This window comes from Aspergillus viridinutans, assembly GCF_018404265.1.
Source record: "Aspergillus viridinutans IFM 47045 DNA, scaffold_2, whole genome shotgun sequence".
In the NCBI taxonomy this organism is placed as follows: domain Eukaryota; kingdom Fungi; phylum Ascomycota; class Eurotiomycetes; order Eurotiales; family Aspergillaceae; genus Aspergillus; species Aspergillus viridinutans.
The window spans coordinates 4,323,812-4,348,090 of record NW_025091218.1 but is presented as its reverse complement, the minus strand read 5'-3'; the positions used below and the strand labels follow the sequence as shown (position 1 = coordinate 4,348,090).

General features: G+C 39.3%; 7 protein-coding genes across 7 annotated transcripts; 6 read left to right on the top strand and 1 right to left on the bottom strand.

The window, feature by feature from the left end:
* Nucleotides 1–13,332: 13,332 nt before the first annotated feature.
* On the top strand, nucleotides 13,333–14,382 carry Aspvir_004938 (RTA1 domain-containing protein; the record flags this gene model as incomplete). The annotated part of the gene is made up of 3 exons (XM_043268159.1): nucleotides 13,333–13,607; nucleotides 13,672–14,060; nucleotides 14,114–14,382. 3 exons carry the CDS (start codon nucleotides 13,333–13,335, stop codon nucleotides 14,380–14,382), a joined length of 933 nt encoding a protein of 310 aa, XP_043124094.1.
* Nucleotides 14,383–15,143: 761 nt separating this feature from the next.
* Nucleotides 15,144–17,069, top strand: Aspvir_004937 (putative general amidase; the record flags this gene model as incomplete). The annotated part of the gene is made up of 6 exons (XM_043268158.1): nucleotides 15,144–15,461; nucleotides 15,508–15,777; nucleotides 15,832–15,973; nucleotides 16,017–16,753; nucleotides 16,801–16,891; nucleotides 16,948–17,069. 6 exons carry the CDS (start codon nucleotides 15,144–15,146, stop codon nucleotides 17,067–17,069), a joined length of 1,680 nt encoding a protein of 559 aa, XP_043124093.1.
* A 515-nt stretch (nucleotides 17,070–17,584) lies between these two features.
* Nucleotides 17,585–18,179, top strand: Aspvir_004936 (uncharacterized protein; the record flags this gene model as incomplete). The annotated part of the gene is made up of 3 exons (XM_043268157.1): nucleotides 17,585–17,636; nucleotides 17,687–17,826; nucleotides 17,880–18,179. 3 exons carry the CDS (start codon nucleotides 17,585–17,587, stop codon nucleotides 18,177–18,179), a joined length of 492 nt encoding a protein of 163 aa, XP_043124092.1.
* Nucleotides 18,180–18,610: 431 nt separating this feature from the next.
* Aspvir_004935 (uncharacterized protein) lies at nucleotides 18,611–18,940 on the bottom strand (the record flags this gene model as incomplete). The annotated part of the gene is made up of 1 exon (XM_043268156.1): nucleotides 18,611–18,940. One exon carries the CDS (start codon nucleotides 18,938–18,940, stop codon nucleotides 18,611–18,613), a length of 330 nt encoding a protein of 109 aa, XP_043124091.1.
* Nucleotides 18,941–19,889: 949 nt separating this feature from the next.
* On the top strand, nucleotides 19,890–20,345 carry Aspvir_004934 (uncharacterized protein; the record flags this gene model as incomplete). Its single annotated transcript, XM_043268155.1, has 3 exons — nucleotides 19,890–19,925; nucleotides 19,983–20,063; nucleotides 20,124–20,345. 3 exons carry the CDS (start codon nucleotides 19,890–19,892, stop codon nucleotides 20,343–20,345), a joined length of 339 nt encoding a protein of 112 aa, XP_043124090.1.
* An 847-nt stretch (nucleotides 20,346–21,192) lies between these two features.
* Nucleotides 21,193–22,272, top strand: Aspvir_004933 (uncharacterized protein; the record flags this gene model as incomplete). The annotated part of the gene is made up of 1 exon (XM_043268154.1): nucleotides 21,193–22,272. The coding sequence occupies one exon, from the start codon at nucleotides 21,193–21,195 to the stop codon at nucleotides 22,270–22,272; it is 1,080 nt and encodes a 359-aa protein (XP_043124089.1).
* Nucleotides 22,273–23,551: 1,279 nt separating this feature from the next.
* Aspvir_004932 (uncharacterized protein) lies at nucleotides 23,552–24,058 on the top strand (the record flags this gene model as incomplete). The annotated part of the gene is made up of 1 exon (XM_043268153.1): nucleotides 23,552–24,058. One exon carries the CDS (start codon nucleotides 23,552–23,554, stop codon nucleotides 24,056–24,058), a length of 507 nt encoding a protein of 168 aa, XP_043124088.1.
* Between the last annotated feature and the right edge of the window lie 221 nt (nucleotides 24,059–24,279).

Below are 24,279 nucleotides of genomic sequence, written 5' to 3'. Positions count from 1 at the left end.
CCCTGTAGGTATTAACCCAGGGCTCCTAGATAGTAATAACTACATAGTCCCAGAGCTAAGGGTCCTGAAGGAGGGGGGTTATGCTAATATCTAGTGAATTCTAAATATTATACTATAGTATTTAGATGGTTTAGTCAGCTTAGGGGCCTGGGGTGATACCAGCCTTAGTTCTAGTGTTAGTTTCAGCCCCCAGACTAGGTTTAGTTTTAGTTTCAGGTTTAGATTTAGCTTCATCTAGTTCAGATTCAGGGGCCCTCAGGGGTATGGATAGGCTACTAGCCATAGCTACTAGGGGCCACATGCTAGCAGCCCTCCTCTGGGCAGACACTGCTATCATATATGCTTAAGCTGCCCTAAGTGCTTCCTATTTCAGCCTTCTAGTGTGTATGGAACCTATTATATTTAGCTTCCTCTAAATTCAGGGGCAGGTCGGGGTTAGAGGTCAGTAGGAAGGGTGTAGTTCAGTAGGCTGATAGGGTCAGTATTTTAGGGTTAAATAGTAGAAGGGAGATGCTGCTCACTGAGGTAGATGCTAAACTAGCTACTAAGTTAGAGGCTAGATTAGTTGCTAACCTAGATACTAATCTAGATATACTAGATATGCTAGATGTACTGGATAAGCTAGTGCTGGTGATTAATACTAGAGGCCCCAGTCAAGCAAACTAGGGCTATAGCAGAAGGGGCTTGACAGGGCCCCCTTAGCTCAGTGTCTTAGGTATCTAAACCAGCTTAGTAGGCAGGCTTAGGCTGGTAAGTGGTGTGGGTGGGCCTTATAGAGCTAAGGCAGAGGCTGAGGCTTATATAGTTCTGTTATCTTTAGTATTATATGTCTTAGTAGAAATCTTTAGATGTTTCAACCCAGAGACTAGGGTATTAAGTAGGTCTAGGCTGCTCACAGTGGGCTGATAGCCCTAGCTATAGCTATGTTTATGCTTTAGGGCCCCTGGCAGCTCAGGGACCTCCCAGGTGAGGTCACTCAGGAGGGTAGGTATGTGGGAGATAACTAAGAGGCTTAATGTACTTAATATATGTGAGGAAAGTCTGGGGATGCATTAGGCTAGGTTAGAGAGTAGTAATGGGGGTAGGGAGGCTAAACTAGCTATTTACCTAGAGGTCATAGCCTTAACTGACTAGGGGGGTGTTGGCGCTGGTATATAGAAGTTAGTATTATAGGCAAGCAGTAGTGGAGGTGCTGGTTCCTTTACTGTAGGTTAAGGCTTAGGTTCCAGGGCTGTGGTTACTTTCTAGGGCCACTTTAGTAACATGCTTCAGGAGTGAGTCTGCATGGAATAGGTAGGCTAGAGCTATAGAGATGGATGGTGGCTGATGTTGACTATTAGATAGATGGGTAGATGGTAGGGGGCCTTTATGGGAGGGCATGGTTTTATTTTAAATACATCAGCTAGCGATGGTGATGATTAGCTGGCCAGTTGATATATAGCTTCTGGATGCAGTAGTGGTCTGCTGATCATTTCAGCCCTTTCAGGCCCAGGGGGCTCCGTGCTGGCTGTGCTATGTGCTGGCGCAGGTGGTTATGTTGGGGCTATTCTGGTATCTAGGGCTGGGTCAGCAGGCTGGGGTGGGCAGGCAAAGAAAAGGGGTTAATTCTGTAGTTAATCTTAGGATATTCAGTATTCATATTAGTGTACAGGGCACTGCTTGCTGTCAGCTTAGTAGGGGCCATGGCAGACAGTGCAGTAGTGCTAGAAAGGGACCTCTTTAACCTTATAGAACTTCTTATTATGGGTGTTAGTATAATACAGACATGTAACTCTTTTAGCTGTGCAGATAGGCTGGGTGTATCTATAATTTAGGCATTAGGTGCACTGTAGGAGCTGGCAGAGCAGGTCAAATAGTTCCATACACAGTGGGGTGCTATCCAGGAAGATCTAGTTCTGAATAGCATGGTTTACTGACTGCGCATCTTAGAAGGAGACTACCAGGGAAGACTTCTACTTATGCTATTAGACTGCAGCATCATTCCTACACCAGCCTATATATAGTATAGGGCCGCGGAGTGCTGGGTTATAGTATAAGATCTTCTCCTAGAGAGCTGCTACTATGCTCTAGGAAGGGAGGAAAGTAATAGGGATATAGTGGACTAGGACAGTATACTAGTAATTAGTAATCTAGGCATATTTACCCTTAGCTAGCTCCTGGAGCCATGCCTTTTCATTCTAGATTAGGTGCTCCTAATCTGATGCAGAATGGGTGTATATATCTAGATTACTACTATAAAGCACCTAGGCCCCCGCCACCTGCATGCTGGCTAGGCCAGGGAGGCTACTATGGTAGAGAATCTCCTAGATCTTGCCTATAATAGCTATGATAGTAGTTTACTTATAAGGGCTGGCTCCTGGGCCATTTCTATGCCTATACTACTAGATCTGGATGCGGTTCTTGTTATTGCAGGGGGGTGTGGCCAGGGGGGAGGTGGTAGGAGAAAGATAATAGTTAGGGGGGGAAGATAGGTTGCTTAGTACCTGCTAGGTCTAGCTAAAGACCCCTTAGGCCCTAGGGGTTATGGATGAGGAGGTGGCTGAGCTATGCTTACCTGCTCCTGTACTATTTATACCTAGGCCTAGGGCCTGTGTGCTATGATCACTAGTGACTATACTATGGACTTAGCTCTCTAGCAGTTTCATAACTAGGGCGCAGGCCTGCTGGGCGAAGCCTTTAATCTAGGGAGCCTTAGTAGACCTGCTAGGGTAAGCCTAAGTAAATTTAATAATATTTATATAGTGCACTATGAAATAAAAGAAATAATTAATAATAGAAGAATTATCACCAGCTACTAGGGCCAGCCACTGAGCCATAATATCATGACATAATAACTAGGCCCTAGTGGAAAGTATAAGATAGTATGGAATTAAAGTATAAGATAGTATATGATATTAAAGTAAAGTCTATGAGTAGCCTAACCTAGCATAGGGAGGTAGCCTAACAAGAGAGGGGCGGAGCCCTAATCTAGTTAGGTAACCACTCTGCCCAAAGGATCATTATTAGCAGATAGCCAGAGCTGAATCTTAGAGGTCTAGGATTCAGTACCTCTAATTAGTGGGGGAGATCCCAGGGTTCTAGGGCCTCTGATTAGTAGGGTTAGGCCTAAGGTGCTGGGGCCTTTAATTAGTAGCAGTAATTAATATACAGGATCCTAATTAGGAAGCTATAAGCTACTAATCAAAATTAGGGTGGTTATTTTCACGGGTTGGGCCGGGTTCCCCTATCTTTAGAACCCAACCCACCGGGTTCAGGTTCTAGATTTCTAGGGCCCAAACCCAGCCCATAACCCGCGGGTTCTAGGGTAGTGAACCYAAATAGAACCYAAAGAGCCCAAAAATCACTCTCCGCCTGCCTAATCTAGTTAGTATGTATTTAATTTTTCAATACCATACTAGTATCTAGTATATATATATATATATAATATGATTATATATATAAATATAGCATATTAGTATAGAATCTAATGTATTCTAATTACTAGGTATTATAATTAAAACCCATTTTTAGAACCYRAACCCTAGATGGGTTCTAATTCTAGAACCCAACCRGCCCATGGGCCCTAGAACCTGAACCCGAACCCGGCCCATGGCGGGTTCGGGCCGGTTTGGGTTCGGGTTCTTGGGTTGGGTTTAACCACTCTAATCAAAATAATAGTGTGTTTAACCGCGCGGAGATGGATCTCAGGGGTAGGGAGGTCAGATTCTGGGGTCTATTAAGGTCCCTATTTATTGATCATCGCATGGATTGGTGTTTAAGGGGGCTGGCTGGCTAGCTAGCTCACAGGGTATATTTAGTTCAGCTTATAAGGTCTGGGACCCCCTGCGCGTGCTTATCTCTCTTGATGAGGGCAGAATCAAATTAGCAAGAGAGATAAGCTATATAAGTAAGCAAGGAGAGATAATTAAGGCAGAATTAAATTAGTAAGAGAGATAAGCTATGTGAGTAAGTAAGGAGAGATAATTAAGGCAGAATCAAAAATTAAATTAGCAAGAGAGATAAGCTGTGTGAGCAAGTAAGGAGAGATAATTAAGGCAGAATCAAATTAGCAAGAGAGATGAGCTGTGTTAATTAGTATTATAGGCTAGTAGCAGCAGAGGTGCTGGTTCCTTCACTGCAGGTCAGGGTTCAGGTTCTGGGGGCATGGCTGTCTTCTGGGGCCGCCTCAGTGACATGCTCCGGGAGCGAGTTTGCATGGAATGGGTGGGCTGGAGCTGCAGAGATGGATCAATTAACACCTATATATGTAGCGGGCAGGGCCCGCTGAGTGCTTGAGCCTACTAGGCACTCATAATCTGCCTCAGGCACTGATGAACTCTTATCTAGTAAGGATACCAGCAGTCACGTGACCCTTGTAGTAATTAATGTAGTAATTAATCTAGTTATATGATCTTATCTACTATTTATATACTCCTTTTTATGTTCAGCTGTTACAGCCCTAGTTAGAACCCTTTAGTAATTTCTTATCATCTAAATCTAGGTTATAGATTTATAAGGCTTCTAGCCTGTGATATTAGAAATTGCTTACTACTAGATAGTCAGACAGAACCAGATGAACCAGATGAACCAGACGAACCAGACAAACTAGACAAACTAGATAAACCAGATAAACCAGATAAACCAGATAAACCAGACAAACCAGATGAACCAGATGAACCAGTTAAATCAGATAGTTAGATAGAACCAGTAAGAGACAGCTAAACTATAGAACTAGCTAAGCAGAACTAGATGAAATAGTTAGATATCTATAATAGCTAAAATAGATGATATGGATAGCATAGATAGTATGAACTATAATAATATATTATTACAGATGTTAATATTACTAGAAGGACTAAGTAAAGGATATATATAGTAATAGAATACTATATAGATAGACCCTATAGCCTAAATAGCCTAATAGTTATAAGAGATTATAGATTAAATAGCTTAGATAGAGGTATAGTAGATAGYTACTACTCCCTAGATAGATACTACTTCTATAGTAGTAATACCTACTACTTAAATAACTCTTATAGTACCTACTCCTACTGCTACACCTATAAATAAACTAGTAAGAAGGCCTAAACTAATTCTACCTAACCTTAACTAATTTAATAATATTAATAAGGCTATATATAATATCTTCTATTCTAACTTACTATAGAAGCTAGAAGTTAACTACTTTATATTTAGTAGTTACTATAACTATATATAGTATACCTTTACTAGACTTAAGGACTAGGCTATAACTATAATAAGCTCTTAGATAGATTAGTATACCTAGAACTATACTATAATAGGAGCTAATCTAGATTATATAATTAGCTAGCTTAACCTTATATTCTAGGATAGGAATTATTCTAAGAAAGCTATAAAAGAACTATACTACCTATAATAGAGTAACTATCCCTTTTATAATATACTAGTAGACTTTAACTAGCTACTAATAGAAGTAGGAGGTTATAATTAGACTAATAATATAAAGTAAACCTTTATTAATAGCACCCTAAATATAGAAATATAAATATAACTCTTCAGTATAGCTAAGGAAGTAAGTTTTAAAGGATATTATTAGTAGCTATAAATAATTATAGACTAAATTAAAGCTTTTTATATATAGAGAGTAGCTTAAGCTAAATAGTATAGAAAAAATATATAGATTATAAACTATAGTTATATTACTTATATTCCTACACCCTTAATAAACCTAGTCTTAAGTATACTAGGCCCTAGTAATCTTATAGATTAGGAACTAACTATTATAACTCTAGCTCACCAGTGTTAATGTGTGAAATAGATTAATAAAGCTAAATAATCTTATTATTAGACTAAGGGTAGATACTTATGCTATAGGGCCTCTAACTATATAATTAAGGAATATTAGTACTTTAGGGCCATCCCTCTATAGAATAAAGGGGGAACTAGCCCTGTACTACTTAGGCTATAAGACTTATACTTAAAGATAAAGAAGGTAAATAGTCCCTAGGGCTTATTAATAAAGATAGTAAGCTAGAAAACTAATTACTTCTATAAAAAGATTCTCACAGGGGCTTATTAAATAGTTAATATAACTAAAAAGTTAGTATTACCTATACCCTAAAGAAGATATACTTACTAATTATAGAAAGTTTTAATAGGCTGTTAGATTTAACACCCCTAAATTTATTATATCTAGAATTATTAATAAAGAATATAATTATAGAATTCTACCTAATACTAGATATATATCTTATATAGTTATAGCTGAATGCTTTGCCCAGAAGCTATAACTAGAGTAGATTAAGATTAAACCTATTTATCTTAAGAACTATACTAATATAATAGGAAGTATTATCTTAATTATTACCTACTTCTTACTAGATATTAGTAGTAACTATTAATGCATTATTTATATATATATAGTACTAAAGTTAGGAGATAGAACTAACCTAATCTTAGGGATCCTATAAATAGTAGACTAGAGAGTAGTTATTAAAGTAGAGGGACCCTAATTATAATTTATTAATAGCTTTACTATTAAAAATATTAAGAATAAGCTAAAACTAGTAGTAAAGTAGATTAGTATATAAGGGTTTATAGTCTATAACTAGTAGTATAAGAAAGATAAGACTATATAGATCTTTATTACTAGTATTAAGGATATTAAGAAGGCCTTATAGGTTAAGAAGTATACTAATCTAGCTATAAAGCTTCTAGCTTACTACTATAAGTTCCTAGAAGTATTTAATAGGGAGAAGGCTAATAAGCTATTACTATACTATCTAGAAGTAAACTATTAAATTAAGCTAGTTAAGAATAAGAAGGGTAAGATAATAAAGCCTCTATAGAGACCTCTATATAGTATATCTTATAGAGAATTACTAGTATTATAGAAGATATTAATAGAGCTACTTAAGAAGGGCTTTATCTATATAAATAGCTTAGCTACTATAGTACCTATACTATTTATTTATAAGCTAGGGGGTAGACTATAATTCTATATTAATTATTATATACTAAATATAATTACTAAGAAAGACTATTATCTACTTCTATTAATTAATAAGACCCTAGAGTAYATCTCTAAGGCTAAGTARTTTACTAAGCTAGATATAATTACTATATTCTATAAGATTTATATCACCCCTAGGGATAAGTAGCTAATAGTATTCTATATATAATTTAGCCTATTTAAATAGCTTATCACCCCCTTTAGTATAGTAAATACACTAAGCATCTTCTAATAATATATAAACTAGACCCTCTAAGACTTTCTAGATAAATTCACCTCTGTATATATAGATAATATACTAATCTTTACTAACAGCTTATTAACTAAGTATTAATAGCATATCTAGTAGGTGCTAGAGTGTTTAAAGAATATAGAGCTATAACTAGATATTAATAAGTATAAATTTAAGGTAAAAAGTATAAAGTATCTTAGATTTATTATTAAAGCTAGTAAGGGAGTATAGATAGACCCTATTAAGATAAAGATTATACTAGAATAGTAGGCACTAACCTTAGTATATAATATATAATTATTCTTAGGCTTTATAAACTTCTACTAATAGTTTATATAGGACTTCTTAGATATAGTATAACTATTAATAGTATTAATATATAAGGGGGCCTCTTTCCTATAAAGAGATAAGTAAGTAAAGGCCTTTAAGCTACTTAAAAAGATATTTATTATAGCCCTAATCCTTATGTAGTTTAACCCTAATAGGAGAATAGTAGTAGAGATAGATATATTAAACTAGGTAACTAGAGCTACTATATCCTAGTATAATAATAATAGTATACTAAGGCTAGTTACCTATATCTCTAAGAAGAATATACTAGTAGAGTATAACTATAAGATCTATAATAAGGAGTTACTAGCTATTATTAATACTCTTAAGGAGTAGGAGTTAGAATTAATTAGCTTATTATAATTTAAGCTTATTATAGACTACTATAACCTTAAGTACTTTAAGATAGTCTATAGATTTAATAAATAGTAGATATATTAGTTATATATCTTAAGCTAATTTAACTATAAGATATACTACTAGCCTAGGAAGCTAGCTACTTAGCYTAATATCCTCTTATAGAGGGAGTAAGATATACTATAGGATAAGGATAATAATAGGCTTAAGATATATAACCACTACTTAGTTCTATTAAAGATTATTATTAGCTAGATATAGGTAAAAGTATTTTATACCTATAAAGTAGTATCTAGCCTAGATATAAGGTTACTAAATAAATATAATAATTAATATACTAAGTAGTCCTATTATATAGTCTCTAGTATAATATCTATAGGTAGAGCACCCTTGCCCCTAAAGGAATACTAGAAGGAGGCTATATTAAATAATATAAATCTATAAAAGATATATTAGGTAGTAAAGGAAGGGGCTATATAATTTCTAAAAAAATTATATATTTAAGTATTAATTACTAAATATTTAATATTACTAGATAGTTATCTACTATACTAGGACTATAAATAGGTCCCTAATTTAGAGCCTCTATAAATAAGGATCCTATAAGAGATATATAATTTAGTATTAATAGGCTACCCTAGGAAGAATATACTATACTTAATAATTATCTAGAACTTCTACTAGCTAGAGCTCTCTGTAGATATTTAATAATTTATATAGAACTATAATAAGTGCAGTGCTAACTATATATAGTATAAATAATATTAGGGATTACTTAAGCTATTACTAATCCTAGATTATAAGTAGTATAAAATTATTATTAACTTTATTATAAAGCTACCTACTTCTAATAGCTATAAGAATATTATAGTAATTAGTAATAGACTTAGAAAGGGTGTGATCTTAGTGCCCTATAAGTAAATAAACTCTAAGATAGTTATCTAACTATTAATTAATTAGTTTATTAAATATTATAGCATTCCTAGTATAATTATATTAGACTATAGTCTATAATTTATTAGTTAGTTCTAGGAGTACTTCTATAAATAACTAGATATCTAATAATACCTCTTAATAGCCTTCTACCCATAGATAGATAGGTAGATTAAGTAAATAAATATAATATTAGAGGCCTACCTTAGGAACTTCTATAACTATACTTAGACTAATTAGAAATTATTACTACTAATAGCCTAATTAGTAATTAATAACTAAGATACTATAAGTATAGGAGTTAGCCTATTCTTTCTAGACTATAGATATAATATTAAGCTACTAAAGATTAAAGAGCTAGACTATAAGGTAGCTACTACCTATATAGTCTATTTACTAAAGATAAAAGCTAAAGTAATTATAATAAAGATAAGAGAAGCTACTAATATAGTATAGTTAGAACTAGCTATAGCCTAGTAGTATTAGAAAGAGTATTTAAATTACTCCTACTTAGTAGCCCTATAATATACTATAAAATTAAAAGTATAGTTAAACCTATAGAATATTTAAATAGATTACCTAAGCTAGAAGCTTAATATATAGTATGTGAAGTTTATAGTACTTAAAGCTATTAGGTTATATACTTACTAATTAGATATACTACTAGATATATATAATATATTCTATATTAGTCTACTGCGCCCTGCTGCTAGCAATCTATTCCTAAGCTAGTTAAATAGTAATTATTAGCTACTAGTAACCCTAGTAGATAGTGAATTAGAGTATATAGTTAAGGAGATCTTATAGAAATATAAGAAATAGATTAGCTAAGGCTATTATAAAGAGTATCTTATTAAATAGATAGACTATAAGTAGCCTATATAGGAACTAGCTATTAATCTTACTAATATAGCAGTACTTAATATATAGGAGAGCCACTAACCTCCTTTAGAAGGGGAGGGGGGTAGTATAGCAGGCAGGGCCTACTAAGTACTTAAGCCTACTAGGCACTTATGATCTGCCTTAGGTACTAATAAACTCTTATCTAGTAAGGATACTAGTAGTTATATGACCCTCATAGTAATTAATATAGTAATTAATCTAGTTATATAATCTTATCTACTATTTATACACTCCTTTTTATATTCAGCCATCACAGCCCTAGTTAGAACCCTTCAGCAATTTCTTACCATCCAAATCTAGGTCATAGATTTATAAGGCTTCTAGCCTGTGATAATATACACAATATATTAAGTACTTAGACTAAATAAAAATATAATAATATATAAGCTAACTACTTTATATACTAACTAGATAAAATTATAAATAGGACTATTATACCCCTATTTAATTAGTATATAGTTACCCTCTATATATTCTATTTCTCCCTTTTTTAATTATTATAATACCTTCTTATAGGTCTAGATAGACTCTATACTATATAAAATAACTAAATTATAATTACTATAGCTAGAGTTTAGACTATAATACCTGCCCTTACTATAGTAAAGTAAACCTAAATAGGCTATAAAAGATCCCTTCCTTACCTAAATCTATCTAGAAAGAAGATATAATTATTCTCTTAAGCCCTCCTATAATATTAAGTTAGTAGTTCTTACCTACTATAGAAACTCCTATTTAGGAGTCCTTAATATTAGATTCACTACTTAATAGGATCAGTAGTCTAATCTAGTAGTAGTTAATATAAAGAACTCTAAATACTATACCTAACTATCTAAATACTAGTAGTGTTCCTATTAGTAGGCATAGTTATATAGGGTAAGGAAATCTAAATCTATAAACTAGATAGACCTAGAAAATATACTTCTAGGTCTAATTAGGTGAATTTAAAAACTCTAGCACTAAGTATTATAATAGAGATTCTTAGATAAGGATAAGTTATATATTATTTTTATTAATTATTATACCTAAGCTAATATTCTAACTTTTATTAGAGCCTATAAAAATATTTATTCCTATTAATACTACTTTCTTAACTATAGATAAGTTCCTCTAAATTCTATTTAGTAAATATAAGGAGAAAGTAGAACTAATTCTTATAGAAGAGTAATCTATAGATATTTTTATTTTAGCTATATTTAATAAAGATATTAGTCTTATATTACTTAAAGATATTTAGAATAATTTACTTAATAATATTCTTAAAAACAACTTCTATTTAAAGAATTCTGGTAAAGTTAATATTAATAAAAAGAACTAAGTTTAGAGAATTAGTTAAAATATAGCCTTTATAATATAGATATATCTAGGGTAATAAAGTAATATAACTATAAGGAGAGATAAGGCTAAGAATAATAGCTTAAAGGATAAGAAGCTATAGAAAAGAAAGAGAGAGATAATTAAGAAGAAGAAAAAGCTAAAAACTCCTATATAGAAGTAATTTATTAAGGTTAAGAAGGAGAAGACTATATAGATTAAAATAAAGAAAAAGAAAGAGAAAGATAAGATAATTAAGAAGCCTAATATAATTTCTAGTAAAGAACTAAAATAACTACTAGATCTCTCTAATAATAAATTATCTAATAATTAAGTATTAGATGTGCCTGCTAGATATATAAGATTTAGAGAAATAAGAAGGGACTAGTATCTATTAAGTACTTAGTTCTATATTCTTATTATTAGACTCTTTAGGCTTAACCCTCTAGAGATCTAAATTAATAATTTAATATTTAACCCTCTACTCCTTACTAAATAAACTTATTTACTACTATATAATCTATAAATAATTAATACTATATTATTAGTACTAGAACCACCTAAACTTAATATATATTAATAGTAGATAGTATTAAAGGCCCTTTTATATAGAGTATTTTAGCTTTTTAATAAATAAACCCTTATTCTCATTAACTATAGTAAGAGTCTAAGTTAGACTAGGGTAATATATAAAGAGTATACTAAGCTAATACTAGTATAGGATATAGTGCCTTAAGAGCTATAAGTATCTATAAATTTATTAATTTATATATAGACCTTAAAACTAAAACTTATTAACTAACTTACTTACTATATTAAGAATTATATATATATCTATATATACTAGGTTTACTAAGGGGGCTGCCTAGTGGCTAACTATATATATTTTCTTATATATATAATACTATATAAACTAATCACTATATAGGATATGCTAAGCAAGGAATTCATTTCTTAAGGGTCTATTTTTAATAGTCTATAGTATAGATTAACTTAGTTTTACTATAGATATATTTATATTATAGAATAGATTAGATTAGTATATAATACTTAGGTAAATAGCTACCTTATAAGTATCCTCTATATTTAGATTTCTTTATTTTCTTAAGGACACATAGCCCTACCACATCTAAATAATATATTTAGTAATAATAATAATAAGGCTCTATTAATAGTAAGGTACCTCTAAGAAATCTAGCCCTAAACTTACCTAAAATATAAAAAATCTATATTATCTAGAGATTATAGGTTTAACCCCCCCCCCTCACTATAGAGAAAATCTTTTTCTATTCTAAACTTAGGTCCTTAGCACTAAGACCTAACTCCTAGATACCTTAGGTACTATATAAAAAAGTATAGATATCTAAGTACCCCTAAGGGTATTATATTAGTATATAGTTTTACTATAAGTGTATAATATATATAGTAGTAATAAGGATTTATTTAATCATCCACCATGTACCTAGATATCTACCAGGCTTAGCCAACTAGGCCATGTGGTATTTAGTTAAGAATTAAAGCTTTTTAATTATATATCTACTGCCTAGTATACTGCTTCACTCCATAATCTTAGGCCTTAGGCCTCAGGCAGTTGCAATAGTATATTATTATTATCTATACTATGATAATGATTACTAACTAGGTGGTGTATGGCCGCTCAGGGACCTGCATGGTGAGAGGTATCAATAGAAAAAAAAAGTTTTGGCTGGTTTTGTACATTCAGTCCGCCGTAGTGTTCTTTTCATATGTCCTGAGTCTGAGTCTGTGTCCTTGTCCGTGTCTGTGTCCTTATCCGTACCCGTGGCCGAACATCGCGACTTGTTCCAGGCCTACCTTGTTCAGTCATTCTAGGGCTTACTGACTCAGGCAGCTCAATTATTAACTTCAGCCTCAAAATGCAGCCAAGCCAACAAATCGCTTTGCTTTGGCTTTTCATTCAGAAAATAAGGGTCTAAATTTAGTCCTTTCACAGTTGATGCCCATCGTGCAGCAAATCATGTACTAGAACCTATTGCCAATGCCCCAGTGCTCACCACATTTACGGTGATGATGCTAAATTGTTGTTGATGTGTTGACGGCAGTGAGAACTGTTGATGCTAACGAGCTAGAAACGCGTTGAGAAAATGGCTTAGCAATTGCAGTCAAGCTGTTGAGCAGGCACCGAAGTAACTGGCACCTACTTATATCGCATCAAACACAGGGACTTGCCACTATCATTGATCTTTACTCTCACATCTTCCATCTATCTTGCTTATTATTTGCCTCGAGCATATTTTGAAAGGATCCCATCATGGTTAGCAACAGTACAGACCCATCGGACTACTGTACGCTGGATACTTGTCCATTGAGTCTTGCCAATTTTGACTATGTTCCCAACCTGGCCAGTAATGTTCTCTATCTGGCCCTTTTTGGTACGATGTTGGTGGCCAATCTGGGACTTGGGATCTATTACCGTACTTGGGGATACCTAGTAGGAATGATCGGTGGTCTTGCTCTTGAAGTCATCGGTTATGTCGGAAGAGTCCAGCTTCACTACAATCCATTTCCATTCGATCCATTCCTTGAGTGAGTTTCTATCTATCACCTTTTCCAAAGACCCCAGAAAGATGAGCTGACTTCCATTGTCTAGGTATCTAATCTGCCTCACGATTGGACCTGCCTTCTTGAGTGCCGCTATCTACATCTGCCTCGGACATATCGTCGTCGTCTACGGCGAGGATATCTCCCGTCTCAAACCAAGAACCTACACCATTATCTTCGTTGTTTGCGATTTCCTCTCTCTTGTGCTCCAAGCTGCTGGAGGAGCCATTACCTCGACTGCGGATCATGATCAGCAAGACCTGCGTCAGACGGGGATTAACATCATGATAGCGGGTCTTGCCAGTCAAGTGGCATCTCTGGGAGTTTTCCTCTGTCTCTGCGCCGATTTTGCCTGGCGCGTGTACAAGAACCCGGACAAACTTAACGAATCGATGTACCATATTCGCAAGACGCTCAAGTGGAAGGCTTTCTTGATCGGTACGCTGTTTTTCTCCATGTTTCGTCCCTCTACAAAAATCTGACAACTTTAGGGCTCACTGTCGCCACATTCGCGATATTTGTCCGCTCCATCTTCCGAGTGGCCGAACTGCGAGAGGGCTTCAACGGTCCCTTGGCGAATGACGAAGTGACATTCATGATACTCGAGGGCGCCATGATGGTTATTGCTACCCTTTGCTTGACTGTTTTGCACCCAGGATACTGCTTTGGTGGATACTGGGATCAGACCAGCTGGAAGTCCATCAAGCAATCCAGTCAATTGAGCTTGAATGAACTGAAGGCACGGAACTCACGGGCTTGACATGCTTAAGAAATATTGATGGCTATTATTACAGCAAACATATTCAAGGCAGGTATATGGGTGGAATAGAGAATGGGCTAGATAGAGAAGGAATTGGTTGATGTCCCACGTTTAATTTTATAGTTACATTCTCTGAGTAGCTCCTAGGCCATTTTTGGTGCAGTGCCCCTATAGGTGCTGGACTCTGATCCTGATTCTTGAGAGCTCGTTTTCCTAGCCCTCCTAGTCCACATATTCTGCCGAATCTTACTTCGGCTGTCTTCAGCTGTACGGTCTTGTCTCTCCCGCTTTGTTTGAAGACGGGTAGATAGCCCCTTCGTATTTCTTCTTTATTCTGCTTTTGTGAAATATTTTATCGTCGATCAGCCATACTCAAGTGAGTGGATAGAGACAAAAAATAAATATGTTTTCCATAAATGCTTCCTGTACCCGAACTAGCCAATCAGGTTTCCATTCCACCTGGGGTGATTATGTTGTGATTGGCAGCCACCCTTACCCCTCGTTCTTCGCATCATTGGATTGTTCTCCTAACTGGTGTTGTCTCATCAGCTTGCCGGGCCGAGGTATTGCTTACCTTTGATCTGGTGGAGAATGGCAAGTACCTAGACTTACGTTGGACGCTGCTCGCGTTGAGACATTCAGAACCGCCGAACGCCAGCGATATAAATATATTGAGTACTTCCCATGCGACTCGCTAGTCCTTTCCTAAACCCACCACGAATACTACTAGAGAATCTTGAACTATTCCAATATCTTCCGAAATGGCCCCACAAAACGCCCTAGCCGATTGGCAGCACAAAGTCGCCCAAAAGCAACAAGAATGTCTGCAAAAGATTCCTGCTGAATGGAAGATCCCCGAAAGCCTCCTCTCTTCCCTACGGCTACCACTAGCCGAGAACAAAAATGACCTGATTCAAGGTGATGCTGTCCGCAAATCCGGTATCCTAAGCGAGCGAGAACTGCAAATTACAGAGCAATACACGGCGTCTGGCCTTTTGTCGGCATTGGCAGAGGGAAGACTGACCTCGCTCGAAGTGACATTGGCATTTTCCAAGCGAGCTGCAGTGGCGCAGCAATTGGTATGAATGTTCCCGTCGCTATATTGCAAATCCTCATGTGAAATAGGTAAACTGTCTCACGGAGACTATGTTCCCCGAAGCCCAAGAGCGAGCCAAGTATCTAGATGACCTCAAGGCGCAGGGAAAATCCGCGGGACCATTGCATGGCCTCCCGATCAGCATCAAGGACCTTTTCCACGTCAAGGGAACGCATGCGTCTATTGGAATGATTTCCTTTTTGGACGAGAGATCGACCGACAACTCGCCTTTGGTTGATATTCTGCTAAGCCTAGGAGCCGTTATCTATGTCAAGACGAATATTCCTCAAACGATGATGGTACATATACCTCATTGATTCCAATGCGTAATTGCTGACACTTGCCTTCCATAGACTGCTGACTCGCACAATAATGTCTTTGGTCGTACCCTGAATCCCCACAACACTCTCTTAGGACCCGGTGGATCCAGCGGAGGTGAAGGCGCTCTCATCGCCATGAGAGGTTCCTCCCTAGGCGTCGGAACCGATATTGGAGGTAAGTTACTTCCCCGTTAGCGGAAAGTAACTAACAAAGCCAGGATCAATCCGTATTCCCGCTCTATGCTGCGGCACGTACGGCTTCCGGCCCAGTGCGTCTCGTATCCCAAACGGCGGCGGGCGCAGTTGTAGCACCCCTGGCATGAAGTTCATCCTGTCCTGTGCAGGGCCACTAGCTCTGGATATGGATGCAATTGAGGTCTTTCTGAAGACTGTCATAGATGCGAGACCCGGTCTGTACGATTCCTCGGTCATCGATGTGCCCTGGAGAAAGGCGACTGTCAGACATCCCCTGAGAATTGGCGTCGTACCCCCAGACTCTATCTTCCCTTTGCACCCACCAGTGCGAAGAACCTTGGCGGAGGCAGCCAGTTTACTGAAAGCGCAAGGTCATCAAATCATAGAGCTGTCGGCCGAGGAATGTAAGGTAATGGAGATCAACGAAGTCGCATGGAATATCTTTACTCTCGACAGTGGAGCTATGGAGCACTTACAGGCGGCCGGTGAGCCACCTGTGCCTGCTCTCGTTCACATCCAGCGCCAGGTGGAGATACTCAAGCAGGCAGGGAAAACTTCTCTCCCTGATTTCAGCCATCTAGACCGGCTCGGGAAACTCGCTGCTCTCAACGCCAAAAGAGCCGATCTCCGAGAGACCTGGAGGAAGATGTGGAACAGCCACGATCTGGATATTTGTCTCGCGCCACCGGCTCAAAACACGGCTGTTCCGCATGATATGTTTGGACTCGCACCGTACACGACTTTCCTAAACTGTCTTGATGTAAGCTAATCTTTCGAAACTTGGAAGCTTCATCTAACATCTTGTAGTATCCTTCGTGCATCATTCCTTTCGGGCAGGTCAACGAGATGGATGCTCAAGAGGCGTTTGAGCTTGCTCCGGGCCAGGCTGGACCGACTTGTGAGTACTTTTGCTGATCTACGGGGCTATCGTTCTCACTGACAGTTCGCATTTAGACAGCTTCGCGCAGCTGGAAGGCGCACCATGTTCTATTCAGGTCTTCACTACCACGATGAGAGATGAAGAATGTTTGGAAATGGCAAAGATGATAGACAAGTGTCTGAAAAGCAAGGCATAGGGGACCTAAAGTTATCCCGGTGCAAACTGGCAGGCATTCTCCACCACCGCAGTGAAATACAAGCATTATGCCTCCTGGCAACCTACTATTCATTGGGCCTAGGCGATCACTAGGGATCGACGTACTAGAGGTACATGTGATTGATCATATTTGCATTCCAACTGCTATACATCAAGCTGCATTAGAGTTAGAGTGTACTCAATTATTGAAAGCCTATCAAAGAAGCAATATGATTGATGTCGCGTTGTCTTACCACAGCTTCTGCAGCGTGATATCTCATGACATGTTGTCGCATCAAATCTGGAAAGTTCCACAGAGCAAATGTTCAAATGTACATGATCGACACCAATAGAAAGGCGAGCCCGTATGCAAGGGGTACCATAATCATCATCCCTTTCAACTATCCAGTGTCTTCAAAAGGTCCAGACATCCAATCCCTCAACTTCAACTCCTGCAATTTCAAGTCCAAGGTCACTATCCGCTATCCGCTGTCCAGATTCGCGCCTCCCTCCAAAATGGTTGCCCTCAACTCCACAGTCGAAACACAAGAATCCGCCCTATTCACAGGTACGCATTCCTCGCACCACTCCCTCGCAACAACAATACTTACAGGATAGGCGCCATCCTCACCACCACAAAATCCAAAAGCGGCACGTACCACGTCCGCCAGAACAAACAATCCTCGTCGCTGAACCTCTTCGGCAGACCACCAAAAAACGAGTGGGCTTCCTTCAACACCACCATCGGAACCATCAATGTATTTTGTGGCCCCCCTGACTATGGTCAAATTACCCAGCTAATAAACACCAGGTCACCGGGACAATCAACCACCTCAGCTTCGACACGGTCATGGAAGTGAGTATTGCAGGTCTCTGCGTCGGGGCGTTCACGGGGAACCCGCAGTTCTCGTTCAAGGTCGATGTTGATCTGGAGTGCGCGAATGGAGAGCTCCAGCTCACGGCTGTGGGGGATGATATCTGGCTCAAGGTTGATATGGACTTGGTGCAGGTCGGGAAAGATAAAAAGGCAGAGCGGGTGAAGCTATCCGAGTCGGTTTGTGTGAAGAGTCTGCCGCAGGAGTTGTGTGAGCCATGGATGCCGATGCGGTAGGATATAGGCTGGGTATGAATGAGAATGACCTCTTTGGCTATGTCAGGAGGTATGAGCATGGAGTACAGGGATATAAATAAAGTTCATATTCGTGGGCATTTGTCGAGACGAATTTAATTTCTAATAATGGCTTAGACGTGAAATGGGATGCATGTTATATTTCTAGATTGCTTCGATGACCTGACAAGCAACTGTGTCATGGAATTTCTTCGCAGTAGCTTTATCAGAACGACTCTCTATGCTGCGGCAACTTCGTCAAACTTTGCGAGACTCAGACTAAATACCTCGCAATCACTCATTGGTGCACGATTTGTGGTGGTCGACGATAGTCGTGGTCCCAGGCGTGATTATTCCGTAAATAATAATAAGAACCCGTCACGACTCGATCATAACAAACCCTCATCCAGCCCACATCCAGCAGAGTACAGCCTTCAAGTGGCTCCTCGTCGTCTCAATCCTTTCGTCCCCATCCCACCCCACTGCGAATAAGGCTCCCAGCTCGCATCAATGATGTTGACAAATCCCTCTTTGCTGACCGTATGTTCCTCTGGAGGCGGCGCTTTCCGAATAATGGAATCCAAGCTCTCGTCAGTGACCTGGATACAGTACCGGTAGCGCTGAGCGTTGCTTGGACCGGTGCCTTGCTCTTCCTGAGGCGCTGTAGCAGCCCATTTCTTGAAGTGCTCATGCACAAAGGATGCGGTTGCGCCGTCAAAGGTGGTTTGGTCGTCGAATATGGTAAGAGCAAGACGGTCCATCATGTCTAGACCATTGTAAATTTCATGGTTTTCTCGGTGTGGACACCGATGCATCTCATAAACTCATCCCAACCAGAGTCCCTTTTGTACGTGCACCAGTACATCACGAATCCCCAAATACGATGGCAGTCTTCTCCAGGTCTCCTTCAACGCAGTCGGCCAAGCTGGAACGCCTCGTGAGGTGCGGAGTACGTGGAGATGGGTCATTTCGCTTCCGTATTAGCGCAGCCATTTTTAGCTTCTCTGTGGTTGAAAGCCTCCTCATAACTTGTCTTGAAGCTGGTCTGAAGAAGAACTCAAGCGAAGAGCGTGCGAGCATGGGAGGATTCTTCAGGCCGATAGCTTTAGAGAAGCTGCTCCTAGCTGGAGTATAGTGAAACACCATCTCTGCGACCATCTAAGCTGTATCTTTGGGCAGTTTGGGAAGTCTCATAGTCGATGAATCACATAATTGCTTGCTTTGATGTGTTGCAATGTTGAAATAATCTTAGTGCAGGGGATACAACTCCCAAATTAGGATTAGTGGACTTTGGTCTTTGGTAGAGCCATTGCCAGTTGACGATGGGATGTGAACCTGGTGCAGAGTAGATAGAGGTAGCTCCATGACTTCTTACATCGAGACGAATCTTAATGTGGAAGAATAACAACTGCGAATCTCTTGATGCATTATGTACTTTAAGACAGTGTGTGTAGAAGTGCTCTGTAGAGAGGTGCTTACATGGGATACCATAAAACTTAATAGCTTAACTTCCATTGTCAAGAAGATCTGCCAATATTTTGTGGGGCAGTATCTCAATGTGCTCATGCGCTAGTATGTATAGAGTATAGACAATATATAGTGTCCCCCACTTCTGGGTGACGTCACTGATGCCAGTGGCGACTCAGAAGCATATTTGGAATTATCACCCCGTATGGTTTGTGATCATTGACTCCACCCAGGCTCAACAATGAAATGAATCCAAAAGAGAGTCAAAAGCCGTCTACAGAAGTAAGTTTGACCAGTCCCACATCTGCACAGTTTAATTCACTTCTTTATCTACTTTAGCCGCTCTCAGAGCGCGAAAAGCATCTCGTCAGCACTTATGGGAAGTTACCTCACAGAGGGCTGCTAGGCCAAGGGTCTAAGGTACTTGGTACTTCTTGGATAATGACCATACAAGAGAATGAGAATGCCTGACGGTCAAAGCATCGGACCTACTTCGACTCTGGTGACTATGCGCTTGCTGCAGCTCATAAAGCGACGGATGAAGGGACTATCCAAACTGGAACAGCCCATCCATTGCGGGAGAGCATTCCACATCCCTATGCGCCTGTCCCGAGCTCTGGTAATATCGCTGAAGATGCCAACAAGGACTTGTGTAGGAGGAGTTCAAGTCCTGAATATGGGAAAGTTGAACTCGATGTTTAAATGGCCAATATGCCTCATGTTTCCCTGGAGACTGGTCTCGTTGGAAATTGCCGACTAAGGTGGGAGGTAGGAGTTTTTAAGCCATAGATGGTCTTGTGCAGAACCATCGCCATATGGCTATTTTCCAAGTCCGACTTACAAAGCGACTCTCAGACCTGTCCTTTAATGAGTATGTGATAAGGATGGTCTGTAGCATGTTCGGCAGTTAAGATTAGCATGTCCTAGCTCAAAATTTGATTCAAGCAGGAGTGAAATTTATGGATGGCACTTTTAATATATCCTTCAAAGCCACTTATTATAAAGCCGGAAATTCCACGCCAATGGAGCATATGGCCGTTCTCGACTACCCTTGATAGCGCTTAGCTGACCCAGTCTGCCTTGCGCTCCTTGTTGAATGTCCAGCTACGAATCATTGCACGCTTTCCAAAACCTCGTGAGCTTGCAAGGATACCGCAACCGTCGTTTAGCTGAGGACTGTAAAAGTCTAAACCGCGGAGCCACCAAAGGATCAGAAGAGTATGCGTAAGTCGATTAGCGTGTAGGGCATCCTAACGGTTCGGCAAGCGAAATGACTTGACTTTAATCGACCATTCTAGATTTGAGCTCACCTGATACTCTACACTTCTAATCTGAGTAGAGAGGTATGTGGAGTTTCTGTAACTGTTTTTTGGTAGTCCCGTCATGCATCATCGCGCGTCATCAGACACAACATCTAGACTGGCCACCGAGGCTTTAAATATCCCTACACTGCTATTGGAACCTGAGCCAAGTAATACTTAGATGTAGCACTCCACGCAATTCTACCTTACTATTAACACATTGACCAACTCTCGAGTGCCTTTTCGGTATGCCTATTGACGATTACGGTGTTTGGAAGGCACATCCTGTGCACTACGTAGTCGAACATCAGGAAGACGACCCACGGTCCCCGCATCTCTCATTGTATTATAACGACAGTGGGCAATATAAGGAGGGCACTGAGGGCAACCTTCGCCGGACGGGGAAGGAAATTCCTGGGCTTTTCCGAGCTGCAATCAATATCAAATCCGGAGACAAGAAGGACTCTCGCCTCGTGTATTGGGTGGATCATGATTTCAACCAGCATCCCATCATTGACCGGCTCAGTGTTCTAGAGCCAGGATTCCATCTACTCGAAGATACGAAACCAAGCCCTGATGGTCCAAGGATTGACTTTATCCGGAGTAACTTGTTCAATGTTAACAGCGGCCGGGTTCTGCCACATGACGTTGAAGGGCCTGATAACGATATTATTGACGTTCTGGAACCTGAAGTCCGTCAGGCGATTGAACACCAAGCTGAAGTATATGTATTTGGTTCGCGTTTTAACACAAAAGATGGAATCCACGATGTCCATATGAACCAGGGCAACAAAGGAAGCTGGAAGGAGGATGATGGCATCTTTCAAGACGGAGCTCTCTTAATTCATTTCACGAATCCTGACCGATGGGTTGGCGTATTCCTCGGCTTCGCATCCCAAGCAGCCCACACCGATGATCGGACTGGACATGCCATATCATCCGAAACTTGGAGTGACTATCTAAGCGACCAAAGAGGGCATCCTGGTCTCATTGAGAATTCAGTGGCCATCAAAGAGGCAAACTTCGAATCTCTTGCGGGTGGCCCAAAGGGACGCCGAGAATCTGTTACTCTCACCAACCTCACGAGCAAACCGCTCTCCCTCTCGACGTGGCAGATTCATAACTCAGCTGGTCAAATCCAGGTTTTACCCCCTAATGCAGCATTGGACGCAATGGCAACAAAAGCTTTCGAGATCCCCCATTGTCATCTTTCCACTCATGGCGACACCATCACTCTTGTGAATGAATACGGGCTCAAAGTGGACGGCGTAAGCTACAGCGCCGGACAGGCAAAACACGACGGCCAGCCAATTGTTTTTGCTCATTGAGACTCGACAGAGGAACTGTTGAAGCCTGTGTCTTTATGACTTACATGGAATGGGGGCAACAGGATCCAAGATACACAAAAGTCATTTGAAGTTCATTATTAGTCTGTACTTAATCCAACATTTGACTGAGCGGTACGCACTAAGGCCGATCAGCAGATTGTCCTTGTCTAATCGGATCTGATATACTATGCATAAACTTGTTCAATGACTGCCTATATGACCAGCGACTAGTAATCTATCCATCTGTCATCCTTATACTTCTGTTTGTGGCCAGCTTGGTAGCCTTGAAGGACCCATCTCGACGCCCATTCTTGAAATAACCCTCGAACCTGTACTCCCTGGTGGTGACCGTTCCGAAGCCATATCGCAGCGAGCCCTGATTGGCTCCAATTGCTTAAAGGGAGCATCAGCCTGCTAACTTCATTTGTATAAACACATAAAATAGTTACTCTATGGCTCAGAGCTTCACCTATAATATAGACTTCTAAGGATTAACATAATCATAGTATAATACGATCATAATAGTTCGGCTCCCTGATCTATACTTCAGATATAGATAACCCTTTAGATTCTGTCTGTATGGAATGTATCCTGTGCCCTATTATATGGGTCCAAATTCGGGCACCTCGCGGTGAAATTACCTCAAGTACTACTGTATATCCATATTTCCAACTTCTGTCCTGAACATTTCTATATTGCTTACTCTTGCAAATACTACGAAATAAGTCAATGCACTTGGCATTATTTTATGATTTATTAAATATAAGATATTCCCATAGTGATTTTAAAGCAACCCTTAGCTGCTAAGCATATAGATATTAGGATAGAAAACATAGAAGGGAGCTGGTATATAAATTAAGTAAAAATCTACTAAATATATAGATTAATTAGTACTTAGATTAACCTTTCTCCTTAAGTCCTAATCAAAATATTATCTATTACTATTTTTAGTCTTAGGGCTATAGGCACAGCCTTAGCCTCTTAGTTCCTTAAAGAGAAGTACAAAGTCTCTATATGGAACTGATTACTAGAAAAAGCAAGCCCTTTACTTAATAAAGGTGCAACACTTTCCCATACAGCAGTAGATAGCATTAATACAAGTAATCTAATCATCATCTGCCTCCTTAACAATGCAGCTGTACAAGCAACTATTAATGGTGCTCTTGGTCACCTCCATGGCAAGACAATCATCAACCTCACCAACGGAACACCCGACCAAGCTCGGAAACTGTCAGACCTACTCATCAGTCACGGTGCTCAATATGTCCACGGCGGGATCATGGCCACCCCTTCCTTGATCGGTTCGCCTCATGCTCTTGTCCTGTACAGTGGGTCACCGGATGCATTCAAGGCCGCCGAGGCCGATCTCTCAGTGCTAGCCAAGTGCGTATTCCTCGGTGAGGATGCGGGCTCCGCGTCACTGCATGACCTTGCCCTTCTCAGCGGCATGTACGGTCTCTTCTCGGGCTTCCTGCATGCAACCGCGCTTGTGAGGTCGAGCACTCCCGCGGTCAAGTTCGTGGACCTCCTGGTTCCCTGGCTGGGGGCAGTGATCAAATACACTAAAGGGATGGCAAAGCAGATCGATGAGGGAAAGTATGCGAGCGAAGGATCGAATCTTGGCATGCAATTGGTTGGTATTCAGAATATTATCGATGCCGGTGCGGCCCAGCATGTCTCTGCGGATTTTATTCGTCCGATGAAGGAATTTATGGAGAAGGCAGTAGCGGCTGGTCATGGTGGTGATGATATCTCTTCTTTGATTAATTTTGTGAAGTCAACATGACTTACGCCTGTATATTAGATTTTTGAGCTTAGAGATAAATGGGCTATACGCTTTGTCATTGCGGCCTGTAGATCTCTGATTTGTGGTAGTTATAAGAGCATTTAGCTGGGTAGGATCACTGTGGAGTGAACAAAATTTGACTTGATTCAGACTTTAATAACAAATATCACTGATTAGAACCAAAGAAACACTAGAGTTTAAAAAGAAAAAACAGACTATAA